At 63.2% G+C, this 16,114-nt stretch overlaps 2 protein-coding genes across 9 annotated transcripts in view; one reads left to right on the top strand and one right to left on the bottom strand.

Annotated features, from left to right (window-relative positions):
• Nucleotides 1-670: 670 nt before the first annotated feature.
• CASKIN2 (CASK interacting protein 2) lies at nucleotides 671-14,296 on the top strand. 3 transcript variants are annotated; one of them, XM_032320142.1, is made up of 20 exons: nucleotides 671-854; nucleotides 2,044-2,545; nucleotides 6,496-6,547; nucleotides 7,072-7,169; nucleotides 7,550-7,695; nucleotides 7,794-7,889; nucleotides 8,008-8,138; nucleotides 8,319-8,427; nucleotides 8,738-8,846; nucleotides 9,076-9,170; nucleotides 9,614-9,875; nucleotides 9,995-10,116; nucleotides 10,220-10,280; nucleotides 10,360-10,451; nucleotides 10,607-10,717; nucleotides 10,807-10,908; nucleotides 10,999-11,137; nucleotides 11,303-12,781; nucleotides 12,872-13,094; nucleotides 13,472-14,296. In XM_032320142.1, exons 2-20 carry the CDS (start codon nucleotides 2,452-2,454, stop codon nucleotides 13,560-13,562), a joined length of 3,612 nt encoding a protein of 1,203 aa, XP_032176033.1. In that variant the 5' UTR covers nucleotides 671-854; nucleotides 2,044-2,451; the 3' UTR covers nucleotides 13,563-14,296. The 3 variants fall into 3 exon arrangements, with proteins under 3 accessions (XP_032176033.1, XP_032176032.1, XP_032176034.1); XM_032320141.1 differs by having other exon boundaries at nucleotides 2,006-2,545; XM_032320143.1 differs by lacking the exons at nucleotides 671-854; nucleotides 2,044-2,545 and adding an exon at nucleotides 6,272-6,393.
• The window catches only part of TMEM94 (transmembrane protein 94), a 33,308-nt gene continuing 31,302 nt past the window's right edge, over nucleotides 14,109-16,114 (bottom strand). For all 6 annotated transcript variants that reach the window (XM_032320138.1, XM_032320139.1, XM_032320137.1 and 3 more), the window contains 4 exons: nucleotides 15,984-16,078; nucleotides 15,777-15,870; nucleotides 15,465-15,635; nucleotides 14,109-15,285 (listed from right to left, as the gene is read on the bottom strand). In XM_032320138.1, the coding sequence (XP_032176029.1) occupies nucleotides 15,213-15,285; nucleotides 15,465-15,635; nucleotides 15,777-15,870; nucleotides 15,984-16,078 (433 nt within the window). In that variant the 3' untranslated portion in view covers nucleotides 14,109-15,212. The remainder of the gene's footprint in view (nucleotides 15,286-15,464; nucleotides 15,636-15,776; nucleotides 15,871-15,983; nucleotides 16,079-16,114) is intronic.

Here is a 16,114-nt window from a genome sequence, read left to right as displayed (position 1 = left end):
CTTCCCACAGTCCAGCCTCGCAGACTGGCCACCGGGGGCAGTCAGATGCGGTCTGGGTAGGTTCGGAGTTCCTTCTGGGTCTTCCGTTGGATCCCTTCCGAGGGGCTCGGAAGCCGGGTTTTGAAGGCTGGGGGGCGGGAGGAGCTGTCCGGCCCACGATGGTGCTGAAGCGCCACTCCAGCCTGTCATTAGCACCCCCTCGAGGCTGGGGTCCCCGCCGCCGCCGCCACCCTGGTCCGCTCCGACATAGTCCGCTAGGTGGCACCATTGCTCCAACCAGCGGATGCGGGTCGGCTGCTCCGGTCGCGGGCGGAGGTCAACGTGGAAATCCCAGGAGGGGCGAGGGGCTAAAAAGAGCGGGGGCTTCCCAAGTGGCGTCCCCAGGACTCGGTTTCCAGAACCCTTCACATCACGTCTTTTCTCCCATTCAATCATAAACAGGGCATCTCGCCCTTGGGTTTGAACTCTAGGGCCCCAGGTCGCGGTGGCTCCGCAGGCCGGGGGGCAGGGCTCGCACTCTCTCCCTTACCACGCCGCCTCACCTGGGCGCATGCGCTGACCCGGCTAGCGTGCCCCGGGCGGACGAGAGCGGTGGGGGCGGGGTCTGGTACGGATGGGGGCGGGGCCCCAAGCGCTGACTGACAGGTCGACTGCGCGGCCGGGACAGTCCCTCCGCTCCCGATCCGGCGGGAGGGAGGGGGGAGGGGCGGGATTTCCTGCGGGAGGTGCCGAGCCGGTCTTGGAAAAGGAGGAGAAGGAGGAGAAAAGGGGTAAGGGGGGCAGTGGGAGCCACCGTCCAGAGTGCCAGGGACCAAGCAGGGCCAGCCAGACCCCCGGCGGGGCAGCTGGGAGAGGTGAGACTGCGGGGCCTGCGCGGGGGGTCAGCACCTTTGAGGGCGGGCACAAACTAACTTTTCTTTCGAGATCGGCGGGAGCCTTCGTCTCTCTGCTCCTTCCGTCCTCTTCGCGCCCCTGTTCCGTCCTCCCGCATCAATCCCGCCGGCGCTGGGCTCTCCCGGTCGCTCCCGCCGCTTTGTTCCCCGGGTCGGCCCGGGTTGGGCTGGGTTGGGGGGATTGCGCGGCGCTGGACAGGCATTCCGGGGGGCGGGGGAGCCAGCCCGACCCCAAGCACTACCAGGGGCGTCCTCCTCCTGTGTCGGCTGCGGGCAAGATCAGGAGTGCCATTTGGGTTGGGCTTGGGACCTTCTAGGAGTAAGGAGACCCCAGCTAGGGCCCCAGGCCTGCACGGGTCTCATGCCACAGGGCTCGGGCAACAAATTCCTGGCCACTGAGAACTGACGTAAGCTTTTCTGCAGCGAAGTCGGGGCTCCGGGCCTCAGGTTCAGGCTTGGGGGGCCAGGCAGCCCCTTCTGCCAGCACGCCCCAGCTCTTGTGTCTGTTCTGCACCCCGCTGCTAACCCCATCCCGCACAAGGGGTGAGGATGGGTCAGCAACAGGTGCTGTAAAGCCTCCCAGTCCAGCAGTCAGACCCCTGCCAGAAATGGGGAGCTATAAGCTCCCCACTCCGCGCTCTGAATACTTAAAGAGCCTGGGGCTAGGGCATCCAGCTATTATAGTAAAGCTTAGATTGGGAGGAGTCTGGGGCAGGCACCTTCCACAGGGAGTGACCCTTGCCTGTCTGCCTGTGCGTGACCCTTCCAGGCCCCACCTTCTGGCCCACCAGTTGTCTGTGGGTGTGAGAGCCCGGGGCTGTGGAGAACAGGCTGCTGGCCCAGCCTGCCTCTGTGTGTCGTGCTGCCAGGGCCCCTCCTGCCCCAGGTTGAGGTGCTGCCAGGTGCCCTGGGGCCTCAGTGACTCAGCCTCCCTCTCCCAGAAAGTCACCGCCTCCCCCCAAATACTCCTCTCATGCCTGGCAGCTGTCTCCCCCCCACCCCCTTTGAGTGGCTTGGCCCTTCCTTGACTCCGAAGGGCAGCGAGGGTGGTTTGGGGGCTCCCTAGAAGCCCTGTCCTACACTTCTGAGCCCTGCTTCTGGGACCCTTGCAGGCCTGGACCCTCAGCAGAGGCACTGCACCTTTTTCCAGACCCCTGAGACTTGTCCACTGCTGCTGCCCAAGGCCCGAGGGAATGCTGACTGCGCTCTGGGTGGGCATCGGTGCTCCCGAGCCGCGCCAGGAAGATTCTCGTGCCCCGTCCCAGCCCATCCCTGGGCCGTCAGACACTGCACGAAGGTTTCTGTCCAGGTTTCCACGTGGCCTCCACCCCCTCAGAAATCGGTTTTCCTGCTTGTGATGGCTGCTCATGAAACACTTTGAGGGAGTACCCATCAGTGCCTAACAAGAAGCCCACTGCTTGGGAAACCAGACTCGCTTCCCCAGGACTCCTGGCCCTCCAACGGGCCAAGGCATGGCACCCTGACGCCTTGGCTTAGACCTGAAGTTTTCCTGCCTCTGCCTGGACTCCTGATCCCAGAGCCCAGCCCAGGGACCGGAATGGGTCGTGAACAGGACTTGATCCTCGCCGTCAAGAACGGAGATGTGACTGGTGTGCAGAAACTGGTGGCTAAGGTCAAGGCTGCAAAGACAAGTGAGTGCTTGGTGGGGTGACTGTCTAGCTGAGACCCTGCCCTGAGTGCTCAGGCTACAGAGAGAGGCTTGGGTGGGGGTCATGGTGATCTGGGGTTTTGGGGGTGGGAGGACTGTCTGTTCTGTAAGAAATGCCTCTATGGGACAGCCACAGAGGAAGTTGGGTTACCCCTTGCTGTGTATCCTTAGGCAAATCACTTAGCCTCTCTGGGCCTCAGTTTCCTCACATGTAAAGTGAATGGGTTGAAATACATTCGTTTGAGTTTTTTTGAGCACCAACTGTGTGCCAGGCTTTGTTCTAGGCACCAGGCCATTATGTGGCAGCAGTGGATAAAACAGACTGAAATTCCTGCCCTTGTAGAGTGGTCTTTAGCAGGTGGTTTTGCTGATGTATTCTTTGGAAGCAGGAGATTTCTGGCAGTGGGGTTGGGAAAGATTGAAAAGCAGCGGTTCCAAGCTCATCCCCCAGTTCAGCAACAGCAAATGTTTATTTATGACGGCTTAATGGGGATGCCCAGAAGATAGCTTTTAAAAAGAGCTCTACTGCTTAAAGCAAAGTTGATCACTATCTCAGCGCTTGCTAAAGCCCCTTCCCCTTGACTTAGCTGCCTGTGTCGCTGGGGGTGTGTGTGGCCAAAGCTAACTTTCTAGAAGTTTCTCCAAAACCCTTGACAGGGTTGTGGGGGCTCCATGCATGAGTGGCCACACCTGAACCCCATTTCTTGGGTACCTCTGTGGTGAGATGTCCCCCCCCACCTCCAACCTCTGGGCTTTAAGGTTGAGTTCTCTGAGCTGTCCTAAGAGAACACTGGATTTGTCCCCTGAGTTTTGAGACCAGTAGGGACATGAGGTAGCTCCTGCCACCAGACTGGGGCGGGGGGGAGGGAGGGTTCCCTCAGAGTGCTGGGGCTCTAGCCTCGAGACACACCTTGGCCCTGTGCACAAGAAGGGGCCCCCGTGACTACGTGAAGACAACTAATTATCCTCAACCACACCTGGGAGTTTGGGGTGCCAGAGGATGGATTTGCAGGGCCTGGGAGTCATGCACATGTGTGTTTACCCACCTGTACACCAGGGCAAGAGAGCCAGGGTATGGAAGTTTGGCTGCGGCCGGGAGGAAGGCCAGGTGGTATGGCCTCTGTGCCCTGGGGAAGTGGATACGGGGCGAGCACAGTGGAAGGAAGGTGCAAAAGAGGTCCTAGGAGGGCCCCGGAGGCCCAAGGGTGGGAGCCACTCCCCCTCCTCCCTTCACCTCTGTGTTATTTTTGGCGACCTGCCCAGTAGGGCCTTGGGTGAGCTGCTGCTGGCCTCCCAGTTCTGGGGCCTCACAGTGAGGCCCTAGAGGAGCGCAGGCGGGTGGGGTCTGGACGCTGGTGGTGGGAACCTCATAGCTAGGCTCCAGGAACGTGCCCCGTGCCCCAGGGGAAATGCATGGAGGGGAAGAGATTCCTTCCGTCAGCCCCAAAGGGGACTTGCACATTGTGTAGGCACCAGGCACAGAGTGACAGGGTCCTGTGATTCCTTGTGAAGCCTTGACACAGAGCCTCCCCGCCTAGTCCTCGGAGAAGCAGGGAAAGCTGGAGCAGGAAGGTCGCAGGGTGATGGTGATGTTGGCAGACCTTACAGTTCACGAAATGTCCTAAGTCCTCGATTTCCTGTGAAATTGGTATATCTGTATCTGCTTTACAGATAAAGAAACTGGTACTCAGAGAGGATTAGCGAGTTGCCCAAGGTCACACAGCCATTATGGAGCAGATCAGAGTCAAGTTCCTGTCCTCTCCCCTCTGCTCCTTCACTTAGCTGCCCATCAGAATTACCCAGTGGCTGCTCTGAAAGTGCAGATTCCCTGTTCCCCCGCAGAATTAGAATCGTCACAGAGATCTTGAGACCGTGTGAATCAGAAAGTTCTCCAGGTGACTCTAAAGCAGTCCTCCGAAGGGAAGCCGAGAATTCCTGCTCCATGTCACAGGGGGGCAAAGGAAACTGATCGAAGGGGAGGTGTCAGGGCTCCCCTTTTTCCTTCTGGTAGGTGGCTGGAGCCTTCTGGCTGGCCAGAGAGAGATGCTCCCTCAGCCTCCTGCACTTGCTCTCTGGTCCCTTTGGGGGTTGGCATTCCCTGCCCACCCTGGTCCTCTTGAGGGAGCAGGTGGCTGGGAGGGGGAAGGGCGCGGTTGCCCTGGCCTTGCCCCTGCCCTCCCTAGCTCCCTCCCCTGCTCCCTTTTCCCAACTGTCTCCTTTTCTGGCCAGAGGAAACAGAGTGGGCCGAGGGTGGCCCAGTGAGCTCACATCCTTTGCCTGAGCCTAAATCAGGAGCGACCCCTCCACCCCCAGAGCCAGGTCGGGAAGAAGGCTGCCCGGCAGGGGAAGTGGCTGGAGCCGCTGCCGGCAACCGGGACCCTCCTCCCTCCGGCCAAGGTCCCTAGCCCAGTCACTCTGAGCTTCTCTCCCCCACCGCCTTTCCGGCCATTGTTCTGGAAAGAACAGAGCCACCCAGCCTGGCCCTGCCCCTGTTCCTGTCTGTCCCTCCTGTCACATTGTCCTGCCACTCCCCAGAGGCACTGTATCTCGCTGCGGAGCTGCCCCATCCCGGACTGGCCAGGCCTGGCAGCAGGTGGAGGGACTTTCTCCTTCCTGCCGACCTCGTAGTCCTCAGTGCTGCTCACAGAGGTCCCATGGCTGCCCAAGGTCACGCAGCCAGTAAGGGGGAGACTTGGAACCACACACTTCCTGCTCCTAAAAGCCCCTCTCCTTCCCTAACTGGCTCTGTGTGACAAGGACTTTCCGAGGGGGCTAGAGGAAGGCAGGGAGGCCTCTGTTTCTTGCCAGCGGCCCCCACCTCCTCACCCCTCCATCACCGCCCAGCTCTGTATTTACCTTCTCTCCGTAGCGTGTAGTGCACCTCGGCTCGGTCCTAAATGTAGCTGTCCCCTCTCTCCCCATGCCATGCTCCTCACCCCCGAGCTGATCCCTGCCTGTTGGAATGAGGCCCTGTCTTGCTGGGGTGTTCTGGGGCCCACTGGGGCCCGGAGGGCAGGCCTGGACCAGCATGCTTGGCACCCTGCCCAGCCCGGGTTGAGCCAGGCCTCCTCCTTCCCAGCCGGGGTGGGTTGCAGCAGGAGACCTGCTGCCTGCGACAGACATTCCTCTTCCTCTCCCAGCACTCACCAAGGACCGCCCCCTCCTGTACCCTGGCCAGTACCTGGAGCACACCTGCCTGAATCCTGTCACCCTTCCCGGCAGGGGGATGGACCAGTGTCCTGCCTGGGCCCCTGGCTTCTCTGGCCGTCACCCAGCAGAGAGCCCTCTCCGTGGGGCGTGGACCTCTCTGCCGGGAGCATGTGGGTGCAGAATCAGCAGTTACTCCCCTGACAGGAGCGGTGGCCGTGGCCGGGGGCGGGAGCTATACCAGTTTTGCTGGAGGACAGCACGTGGACGGTAATGGCTCACGTGTAAGGCGCGCCGAAGGGCGATGGCCCCCTCTGCGGCGCGCCCATAAGGGTCCAGCCCCGGCATCTGCCCTGCTCCCCTCCAGCATCTGGTGCCCCTCTCCTCTCTCCGTCAGCCCCCTCAGCCCAGGGAGACAATGAGACTCTCCTTGGCCCGCTCAGGCAGGAATGCTAACCATGCGCTCGTGGGCCTGTCCAGTGAGGGCATGCATGCCAGTGCCCCCCTTTTCCGCCCTCTTTGGCCCTATAAACAAGCTGGGCTGGGGGCCCGGGGAAGCCAGGCCCCTGCTGCGGCTCCTGCGCTGGGCACTCTGGAGCGGATGGGCCAGTGGGCCGGGTGAGGAGCTCTAGGGACAGGACAGCCGAAGGGCCATGGGGCAGGCTCTTTCTTGCACACCAAGAGGTCAGCTGGATTGGGGAATCGTGGGGAGGGACAACTCGTCAGGATACAGGTGGGAGCAGATCATTCTAGAGTGTCCTGATGCCCTCTGCTCCCATCCCCCAGAGCTCCTCGGCTCCACGAAGAGACTCAATGTCAACTACCAGGACGCTGACGGGTGAGCCCCTACCCCTCTCAAGAGCTGTGGGCTGGGGGAGGGGTAAGGGGAAAGACCTGGCCCCTGGAGTCCCTAACCCTCTCAAACTTGGCCCTTGAATCGTGTTTGCTGAGAGCCCTGGTTCCTCCCCACCCTCCTGCGTGTGGAGCTGTCCTCCAGTGAGGGGAGGGAGCCCGGTGCCTCTCCGAGGGGCCTCCTGGGTCAGATTCCTGCTAGGCCCCCTTTTCTCCCCAGAGGGTAGGAGCCCTGAGGCTCCTGCTCCCACGGCCCCCTCCCCTGGGCTGGCTGGGGAGGGGGAGGCCAGACAAACAGGCCTCTCAGCCCAGACACTGAGCCCTTTCATGCTGTAGGCCGGCTGCTCCGCACTCCCACGGCAGGGCTGGCAGGGTGGGGGAGCGAGGCCACAGTGGGCAAGTCGCTCAGCCCTGCCAGCCTCCGGGACGGGTCTGGTGTGGAGGAGCAGGATTTGGGGGGGGTGGGGGACCACTCAGCGGACACCCCTCCCTTGTGTCCCGCCACACCAGATTCTCTGCTCTCCACCATGCCGCCTTGGGGGGCAGCCTGGAGCTCATAGCCTTGCTGCTGGAGGCTCAGGCCACCGTGGACATTAAGGACAGCAATGGTGAGACCCCAGGGTGCTCCCTGGCCACACCCTGTGGTCAGAGTCTGCCCCGCCACATCCTAGCAGTGCTAATACGTGTCGCATAGCTTCCCTGGCTCTTTTTCATCTTCACGGCCTTCTGGGGGAGCTGGGGGTGGTTCTGATGCCCCGTTATCCAAGTGAGGAGGCTCAGCTTGCCTTCCCGCCCTGAGACCCCCCGTGGGGGGCCAGGTGGGATTCCGACTTCAGCCCCACACAACCGGACGTTTCCCTGACCGAACCAGCAGCCCTTCCCCTTGGATCTGCCTCCCCCTGCAGCTGGGGTGACTCCAGACTGCCCAGTGCCCTCGCCCACCCCCACAGCGTCCCAGGACGTCCCCAGATCCCTTTCCCCTGTGCAGGCATGCGCCCGCTGCACTACGCGGCCTGGCAGGGCCGGCTGGAGCCCGTGCGGCTGCTTCTGCGTGCCTCCGCCGCCGTCAACGCCGCCTCGCTGGACGGGCAGATCCCGCTGCATCTGGCCGCCCAGTACGGACACTACGAAGTGGTATGTGAGCCTGCCTCCCACTGAGGGGTGCCAGAGCCGGGGGGTTGGGGGGGGGGCCTGGCCGGGCCAGACCCCTCACTCAGCTTCCTCCACCCTAGTCAGAAATGCTCCTCCAGCATCAGTCCAACCCGTGCCTGGTCAACAAGGCGAAGAAGACGCCCCTGGATCTGGCCTGCGAGTTTGGGCGGCTCAAGGTGAGGGGTACTAGGAGTACTTAGTACCTAGTACTTGGGGTACTAGGTCCTGGGCGACTGTGGGGCGGGGACGGGGGAATCTCAGGAGAAAGACCTGTCTGGGTGCTGCTTGCCACAGGTGGCCCAGCTGCTACTGAATAGTCACTTGTGTGTGGCACTGCTGGAGGGTGAGGCCAAGGACCCCTGTGACCCCAACTACACCACGCCCTTGCACTTGGCTGCCAAGAATGGCCACAGAGAGGTCATCAGGTACCCACTACCCCCCCACTTCCTCATCCCCTTCCTGCGGAATGGGTGATGTCCCATCAGTGCCCTGCCCTGTGGCCCTCTTCTCTTGGGCTCTGGGTCACTCTCCCAGCCCCCCGGCAATCTGCTTCCTCTCCTGCCCCCCATCACCCCTGCAACTTGCCCCCCCCCCCCAATCCACAGGCAGCTCCTTAGAGCTGGGATCGAGATCAACCGCCAGACCAAGACCGGCACAGCACTCCACGAGGCTGCGCTGTACGGCAAGACAGAGGTGGTGCGGCTGCTTCTGGAGGTGGGTGTGGGTGCCTTCACCCCTCCCCCCGCTGGGGGCTGCGGCGAGGGACAGCTGGGGAGGCATGGGAGGGGGTCTCCACCAACAACGTGGCTTTTGGGTGGGCCGTGGCCTGTGGCTGGAGAGCAGACAGACCCGGTTCGAGCCGCGTGACCTTGAGCTCATCTTCAACCCTATCTCTGAGCTTCCGGTTTCTGTATCTGTAAAAGTTGAAAACGGTATTCACTGTTCACCTCCGGGTGGTGGTGAGGCCTGGGGGAGATGGCAAGCAGAGCGCTTCGTGCCTGCTCACGCTGTGCTGGGCTCCCAGGGCGGGGTGGACGTGAACATTCGGAACACATATAACCAGACGGCGCTGGACATCGTGAATCAGTTCACCACCTCCCAGGCCAGCCGCGAAATCAAGCAGCTCCTGCGGGGTGAGTGTGCATGAGAGAAGACCCTGCCCATGTTGGGTGTCCGGAGCCACTCCCGTGGGGACTAGGAAGTGAGACAGGAACAGTGTCCCAGGAGCGAGATGTCATGCTCCCAAACCAGGGCTGGTTAGGGGACTCCAGGAACCTGGAGGAGGGTTGTGAAGGGGACATGATGGGCGGGAAGACACCCTAGGGACCCTCAGATGATGCCCTGCCCTGCCTTTTCTCTCAGAGGCCTCGGGGATCCTGAAGGTCCGGGCACTCAAGGATTTTTGGAACCTCCACGATCCCACTGCTCTCAACGTCCGCGCAGGGGACGTCATCACGGTGAGGACCTGGTGCGGGCGTTCCTTTGCTAGCACCAACGATTGCTGTCACTTGCGTGGGCACCTGCTAAGGTCTTTCTGTAACTCTCTTACTGACTTCCTCCTGCCCTGGGTAAAGTAGGTGCTATTTAACTGTTTCCTTTCTGGGCATGATAAAACTGAGTCGTAGAGAAATTAAAGTGTTTGGCCTGAGACCCCGCGGCAAACACCAGCATTGGGATTTGAACCCAGGCTGACGCCGGGACTGTCCTGTGTATGCCCAGGAGGCATGCTGAGGACTGGGCTGGATGCCGGTAGGAAGGGCAGAGCTGTGGATGCACTCGGGCATCAGCCGCTCATGGGGAGAGGAGGAGCTGGACTGTGGCTGTAGGGCCGGCTGCCTGCCCGTGTTTGGGGCAGGAAGTGATCGCTGTCCTCGTCTCCCCGATGCCTCTTCTGCCCCAGGTGCTGGAACAGCATCCCGATGGCCGCTGGAAGGGCCACATCCATGAGAGCCAGAGGGGCACGGACCGTGTGGGCTACTTCCCTCCAGGCATCGTGGAGGTGGTCAGCAAGCGGGTGGGCGTCCTCGCACCCCGCCTCCCATCGGCCCCCACCCCCCTACGCCCAGGCTTCTCTCGGACACCGCAGCCCCCTGCTGAGGACCCCCTACACCCTTTGACCTATGGCCAGCTCCCTCGGGTGGGCCTCAGCCCAGACAGCCCAGGTACGCCCTCCCAGAGGGCAGTGCTGGGCACTGGGGTGGGCGTCTGGCTGTGGCAAGCTGCCAGTCAGCTGTTGGCGGGACCAACTGGGGTTCTAACCCCTTTGCTTGTGCCCCTGCAGCAGGTGACAGGAATAGCGTGGGCAGCGAGGGCAGCGTGGGCAGCATCCGCAGTGCTGGCAGCGGGCAGAGTTCCGAGGGCACCAACGGCCATGGCACTGGCCTTCTGATCGAGAACGCCCAGGTGGGAGGGAGGAGGAGGAGGGAGGGGGCGTGGGGAGCGGGACAGAGCTGTCCCTGCTGCTGTCAGCTCCCCACATGCTGAGTCGCTCCTTCCCTGTCTCTAGCCGCTGCCTTCCACAGGAGAGGACCAGGTGCTGCCGGGACTGCACCCCCCATCCCTGGCAGGTAGGAGAGGCACATGGTACCTGGGTAGGCACCCCTCCAGTGTGCCCCTTCTGATTCCCTCTCTCTCTCCCTCCTGAAGACAACCTGAGCCACCGCCCTCTGACCAACTACCGCTCCGGGGAGCAGCTCTTCACCCAGGACATGAGGCCGGAGCAGCTGCTGGAGGGGAAGGTGAGAGCCCTGCCCAGAAGTGGGCTGCGAGCCCTGGGGGTGCGGTGGTGTGGACGGGCCTCAGGCCAGGTGCCCAGGGGAGGCTGGGCCGCGGCCTCGGCTCTGCCTCAGCACACGCTGCTCTGTTAACTTCGGCCTCTGCCCCCGTGCCGCAGGATGCCCAGGCCATTCATAACTGGCTCAGTGAGTTCCAGCTGGAAGGTTACACCACCCACTTTCTGCAGGCTGGCTACGACGTGCCAACTATCAGCCGGATGACTCCCGAGGTGGGTGCCACGGCAGGAGGGCGGCAGAGAGCCCAGCGGGAGGTGGCTGGGGGGGTAGGGGGGCCTGATGGCACGAGTCTGTGTGACAGGACCTGACGGCCATCGGCGTGACCAAGCCTGGCCACAGGAAGAAGATCGCCTCCGAGATCGCACAGCTCAGCATCGCCGAGTGGCTGCCCAACTACATCCCGGTAAGCAGGGGCCATTCTCGGCTCCCAGCCTCAGCTGTGGCCATCGGGGCCCTTCCTCGCCGGGGCGCTGAGGCTGGCATGCTTTTCCAGGTGGACCTGCGGGAGTGGCTGTGTGCGCTGGGGCTGCCGCAGTACCACAAGCACCTGGTGAGCAGCGGCTACGACTCCATGGGGCTGGTGGCCGACCTCACGTGGGAGGAGCTGCAAGAGATCGGCGTCAACAAGCTCGGTGAGAACTGCCCTGGGGCCTCCTGACTGGGCCCCCCGCGTGCCTCCAAGGGGCTCTGAAACAGTGCAGGGTTCAAGCCCAGGAGGAAGCATGGGGGCCAAGAGGGACTGGAGTGGCCCTTTGCAGCCCCAGCTGACCCTGTGGCCTCTACCCCTCCCCTCTCAGGTCATCAGAAGAAGCTCATGCTGGGAGTAAAGCGGCTGGCCGAGCTGCGGCGGGGCCTACTGCAGGGGGAGGCCCCAGCGGAGGGCAGCCGCCGGCTTGCCAGAGGCCCAGAGCTGATGGCTATCGAGGGGCTGGAGAATGGGGACGGTCCCGCTGCAGCTGGCCCACGCCTCCTCACCTTCCAGGGCAGCGAGCTAAGCCCAGAGCTGCAGGCAGCCATGGCAGGGGGTGGCCCTGAGCCCCTCCCCCTGCCCCCTGCCCGCTCCCCCAGCCAGGAGAGCATTGGAGCACGCTCACGAGGGTCCGGTCATTCACAGGAACAGCCTGCCCCCCAGCCCGGTGGCGGAGACCCTGGGACCCCACAGGAGAGGAACCTTCCAGAGGGCACAGAGCGGCCCCCTAAGCTTTGTTCCCCACTTCCTGGCCAGGGGGCCCCCCCTTATGTGTTTATGTATCCCCAGGGCTCACCCTCCAGCCCAGCCCCAGGGCCACCTCCGGGCGCACCTCGTGCCTTTTCGTATTTGGCTGGTCCCCCTGCGACCCCTCCAGACCCACCTCGGCCCAAGCGCCGGTCCCACAGCCTGAGCCGCCCTGGCCCTGAGGATGGGGAAGCAGAGGGGGAGGCCGAAGGGTCGGTGGGCAGTGCCTTGGGCAGCTACGCCACCCTCACCCGGCGGCCGGGACGCAGTGCCCTAGCGCGGACCAGCCCTAGCCCGACCCCAGCGCGAGGGGCTCCCCGCAGCCAGTCCTTCGCCCTCCGTGCCCGACGCAAAGGCCCGCCACCCCCACCCCCTAAGCGCCTCAGCTCCGTCTCTGGCCCCCCCACGGAGCCTCCTCCTGTAGATGGGAGCCCAGGACCTAAGGAGGGGGCCTCTGTGCCCCGAAGGCGAACACTGAGCGAACCAGCCGGCCCCTTGGAGCCCCCAAGCCCACCCGCCCCAGCTGGCCCCGTGTCGGACACAGAGGAGGAAGAACCAGGGCCGGAGGGGACGCCCCCATCTCGGGGCAGCTCAGGGGAGGGACTCCCATTTGCGGAGGAGGGGAACCTGACCATCAAACAGCGGCCGAAGCCAGCGGGACCCCCATCCCGGGAGGCACCTGTGCCCGCTGGCCTGGATTTCAACCTCACAGAGTCAGACACTGTTAAGCGGAGGCCCAAATGCCGGGAGAGAGAGCCACTGCAGACGGCACTTCTGGCCTTCGGGGTGGCCGGTGCTACACCCAGCGCTTCTGCCTCCCTGCCCTCTCAGCCCCCCGGGGAGCCCCCCTCCTCCTCAGCAGCTCCCAGCCCTCCCCGGCCTGACCCCAGCAGCCTTCCAACTCAGGGAGCTCCAGCGCCTCTTTCTCCCGGCCTCCCAGCCCAGCCTCCTGTGGCCCCCAGCCCTGGGCCTGCTCTGGAGAACTCGGCAGGTGGTGGGCAACCTGGGGAGACGGAGCCCCCTGCTTCCCCTGCAGCCCTCATCAAGGTGCCCGGTGCAGGTATGAGGAGGGGCCCGCAGGGTGGGGTGTCGTTTCCAAGGGTTGCGTCCAGCCCCTCTTGAGTCACAGCCAACCTTTTTGTCTCTGCAGGAACAGCCCCCAAGCCTGTGTCTGTGGCCTGCACCCAGCTGGCATTTTCTGGCCCTAAGCTGGCTCCCCGGCTTGGCCCCCGCCCTGTGCCGCCTCCGAGGCCCGAGAGCACTGGGGCTGCGGGCTCTGGCCGGGCCCAGCAGAGGCTGGAACAGACCAGCTCATCCCTGGCAGCTGCACTGAGGGCGGCAGAGAAGAGCATCGGCGCTGAGGAGCGAGAGGGGTGAGGCGTGCTGGGTGCTGGGCGGGGAGGGAGAGGGCTGCAGCGCAGGAACAGCTCCCCCCTAACTCCTCTTCCCTGGGTCCTGGGAATGTCGGCGGGGACGGGGGAGCAGACCGATCCTGAGGCTGGGGCGACCCTTACTGGGACCGGAGGAGCCGGGGCTCTGAAGTCACCCATATCTGACCTGTGGGGGATCCTGGTGGCTGGCACTGAGAGGCACGTCAGCTCGAGCACCTCAGCTCCCCCGAGCCCGAGCGCCCTCACCGAAGGGCCCAGAGAAGACACACTAGGTGCTTGGCACCGGCCAGGAACGCAGGCACAGCCCCTGCCCACCACGGCCCAGTTTCTGCTCTGACCCGCTCCCTCCCCTGCTGCAGCCCTCCCGGCACCTCCACCAAGCACATTCTGGATGACATCAGCACCATGTTTGACGCCCTGGCCAACCAGCTGGACGCCATGCTGGACTGAGCCCCTGGTGGCCTTCAGCCGCGCCCCTCGCAACCTGCAGCATCTGCGGCCTTTGAACCCCCGCACAGAAGCTCGTGCTGTCAGAGCCAGGGTTGTCTCCACGGAAGCGGAAGCTGACATCTCAGCGGAGTCCCCTCCCAGTGTGACCTGACCAGTCAGCCCTGGCCTGTGGACAGGGACCCTGGCAAGAGCTTCCGCCCGGGGACAAAGGTGGCGGCCGGGCTCCTGGGGGGCTCCCTCTGCCCTCCCCCACCTCCAGGGTCTCCAGTGCTGAGGACCTCTTGGCACCTGCTGTGCTGTCCGGGCACACGCGGAGGCTGGAGAAGGCTGTGTGTCTGACCGGCTCCACACAGGTGTTCACGGGACATGTAAATAAGCAGCCAGGGACCTGGTCTCCACAGTGGTGGCCGCCCGCCCCTGCTCCTGCCTGTGCCTGCCCTCAGTGAGGCAAAGGTGGCGGGGGTGGGGCCAGTGGGATTAACAGATCCCCAAAGTCCAAACCTTTTCAACTGTAAATGTTATTTTTTAAGCAGAGAGAAATGCATATATTTTAAATGAAGTTTATTCTATCTATAACCACCTGAGAGGACATGGGGACGGGGGGCCGCGGACCACGGCGAGAGTGCGCACGGCTCGCCTCGGGGCTGGAAGCCTGATCTGGGTGCCCAGGCCCCGCTCTGTAACTATTAACTTCTTATCCCAACTAACCCCAATGAAAGTGTCATTCCACGTGATCCGGCTGTGTGTTTGGATCTGTGCCACGGACCTCTGAGCCCTGGGTTCTTGCCTAGGCCAGGCCTGAGGGCTCCTACCAGTGGGGAAGGAGCAAGGCTTGGGCCCTCCCCTCCCTTTGGGGCAACCTCACCGGCCAAAGCCTTGGGTGGGCCCCGGAGTGGCTGCCTCATGGACCAGCCACAGATTTTTCTTAAGCAGTTTACAAGTTTTAATACAAACCAGTCTACATTCATTCCTAAAAGGCTCATTTCCAGTAAAAAATATACACCAGTAAAAACATTCTCACAAGGAGAACTAGGGCAGAGGGCCAAAAGGAAACCTGGGCCGTGTCCCCAAGACTGACGTGCCAGGCCAGCTTGAAGACGGGCACAGGGAGAGGTGCCAGGGCACGGCAGGGGGTCTGCATCTTCAGGTCTGAGCGTGAGGCTCCCTCACAAAGGGAGGGAAGTACTCGACCACCTCCAGGCCCTTACCCCAGGAAGACAGGCGGGGTGCAGGGAGGCTGCTGCCTTCCTCAGTGACCTGTCTGGACCTCCCACGGCTGTTGCCACTTAGGTCCTGGCCCCACCAGGTTCATGGCTCTGCCTGGAGACCCGAGAGCAGAGGGCCTTGGGCTAAGAGACCTTAAAGGGGGCAGCCCTCGGGTGGCGGAGGCTAAGGGCTCCTCTGCTAAGTGCACTAGGTTGTACATTCAAGACCAGACTGTCCTGATGCCAAGGCCACGGCTCACCAGCTCCTCCACAGTAAGTCCTGGGGGTCAGGATGACAGTTGGGTCGGATGCAGAGCTGGGCCTCCCGTGCCATGGGGTGCGAGAGGAAACCCTGAAACATTCATGATACCAACTCCCCAGACTCAGAAACCGGTCTGGCTCTAGTCCCAGGACCAGGGCAGTGAGGACCACGGTGGCCGATGGCTCAGAAGGGGGAGTTCATGCCCAGCTTAGTCTCAAACTGCAGTTTCTGCCGCTTCTGGTAGCGAACCCGGACCCTGGTTGGGCAGGAAGTAAGAGCCTGGGTTAGAGCAGGAGCCCAGACCAGGGACAGGGCAGGACCACAGAGGAGGAGGGAAGTCCAGGCAGCGGAGGCAAGCAGGGGAGCCATGCCTGGGAGGTCACAGGCCCAAAGAATGAGCCTGAGCCCAGAGGGAGTGCCCCATTGGTGGCTCACCGAATCTCATGCAGCTTCACGACCTCGTTGGTCACCACCACAAGGACCAGGGACAGGCAGCCCAGGAGCCATGTCAGCAGAGGCACGTCGTCCAGGCCAAAGTGGACAGGGCTGTCCCTGTCCGTCCACAGCTGCAGGTCCACTGCCGTCTGGACCACCTGGCCCAGCAGGCTGCAGGGAGAGGCAGTAGCCCCATGTGAGCCTCTGGCTTCCTTCCCTGCCGTCCGACCTCCGGCTCAGCCCCCTGAAGCAGGATTTCCGACCCCAGTCCTGCCAAAGGCCCCTCCCCCACGTCCATCTGCAGATACTCACACCACGGGCACCGTCACGGCCCACCAGAGGTTGGTCAAGGGGCTTTTTCGCCACAGGGGCTTGGTGCGATGCACGTGGGTGATGGAAATGAAGACTGGAGAAAACGGGGTCGGGGGGGGCGTCAGACACCCTACCCCCAACCCGAGGCTTTGCCCCCAGGGCGACCCTCTAGCCCCCACCAGCCCCTCCTCCCGGGGAGCCCCTCACCCGTGTGCAGGACGATCAGGGCGGCGGTGAGCTTCTGAGCCGTCAGGAGCCCGTTGGCAAAGTCGTCAAACCAGGCGGGAGCTGTGTCTGCGCGACTGCCAAAGCAAGGGGTGGACTCAGCCCCACGCTGG

This window comes from Mustela erminea, chromosome 18 (genome assembly GCF_009829155.1).
Source record: "Mustela erminea isolate mMusErm1 chromosome 18, mMusErm1.Pri, whole genome shotgun sequence".
Lineage (NCBI taxonomy): Eukaryota > Metazoa > Chordata > Mammalia > Carnivora > Mustelidae > Mustela > Mustela erminea.
Note: the sequence above shows the minus strand (reverse complement) of the source record. Positions and strands in the feature narration are given on the sequence as shown.

Excerpts from the sequence above, each read along its gene's own strand:
- CASKIN2 (XM_032320142.1), top strand. The coding sequence starts at position 2,452 with ATGGGTCGTGAACAGGACTTGATCCTCGCCGTCAAGAACGGAGATGTG. Across the intron at positions 6,548-7,071 it reads AACTACCAGGACGCTGACGG|ATTCTCTGCTCTCCACCATG; the intron begins GTGAGCCCCTAC and ends CCGCCACACCAG. Across the intron at positions 8,847-9,075 it reads AATCAAGCAGCTCCTGCGGG|AGGCCTCGGGGATCCTGAAG; the intron begins GTGAGTGTGCAT and ends CTTTTCTCTCAG.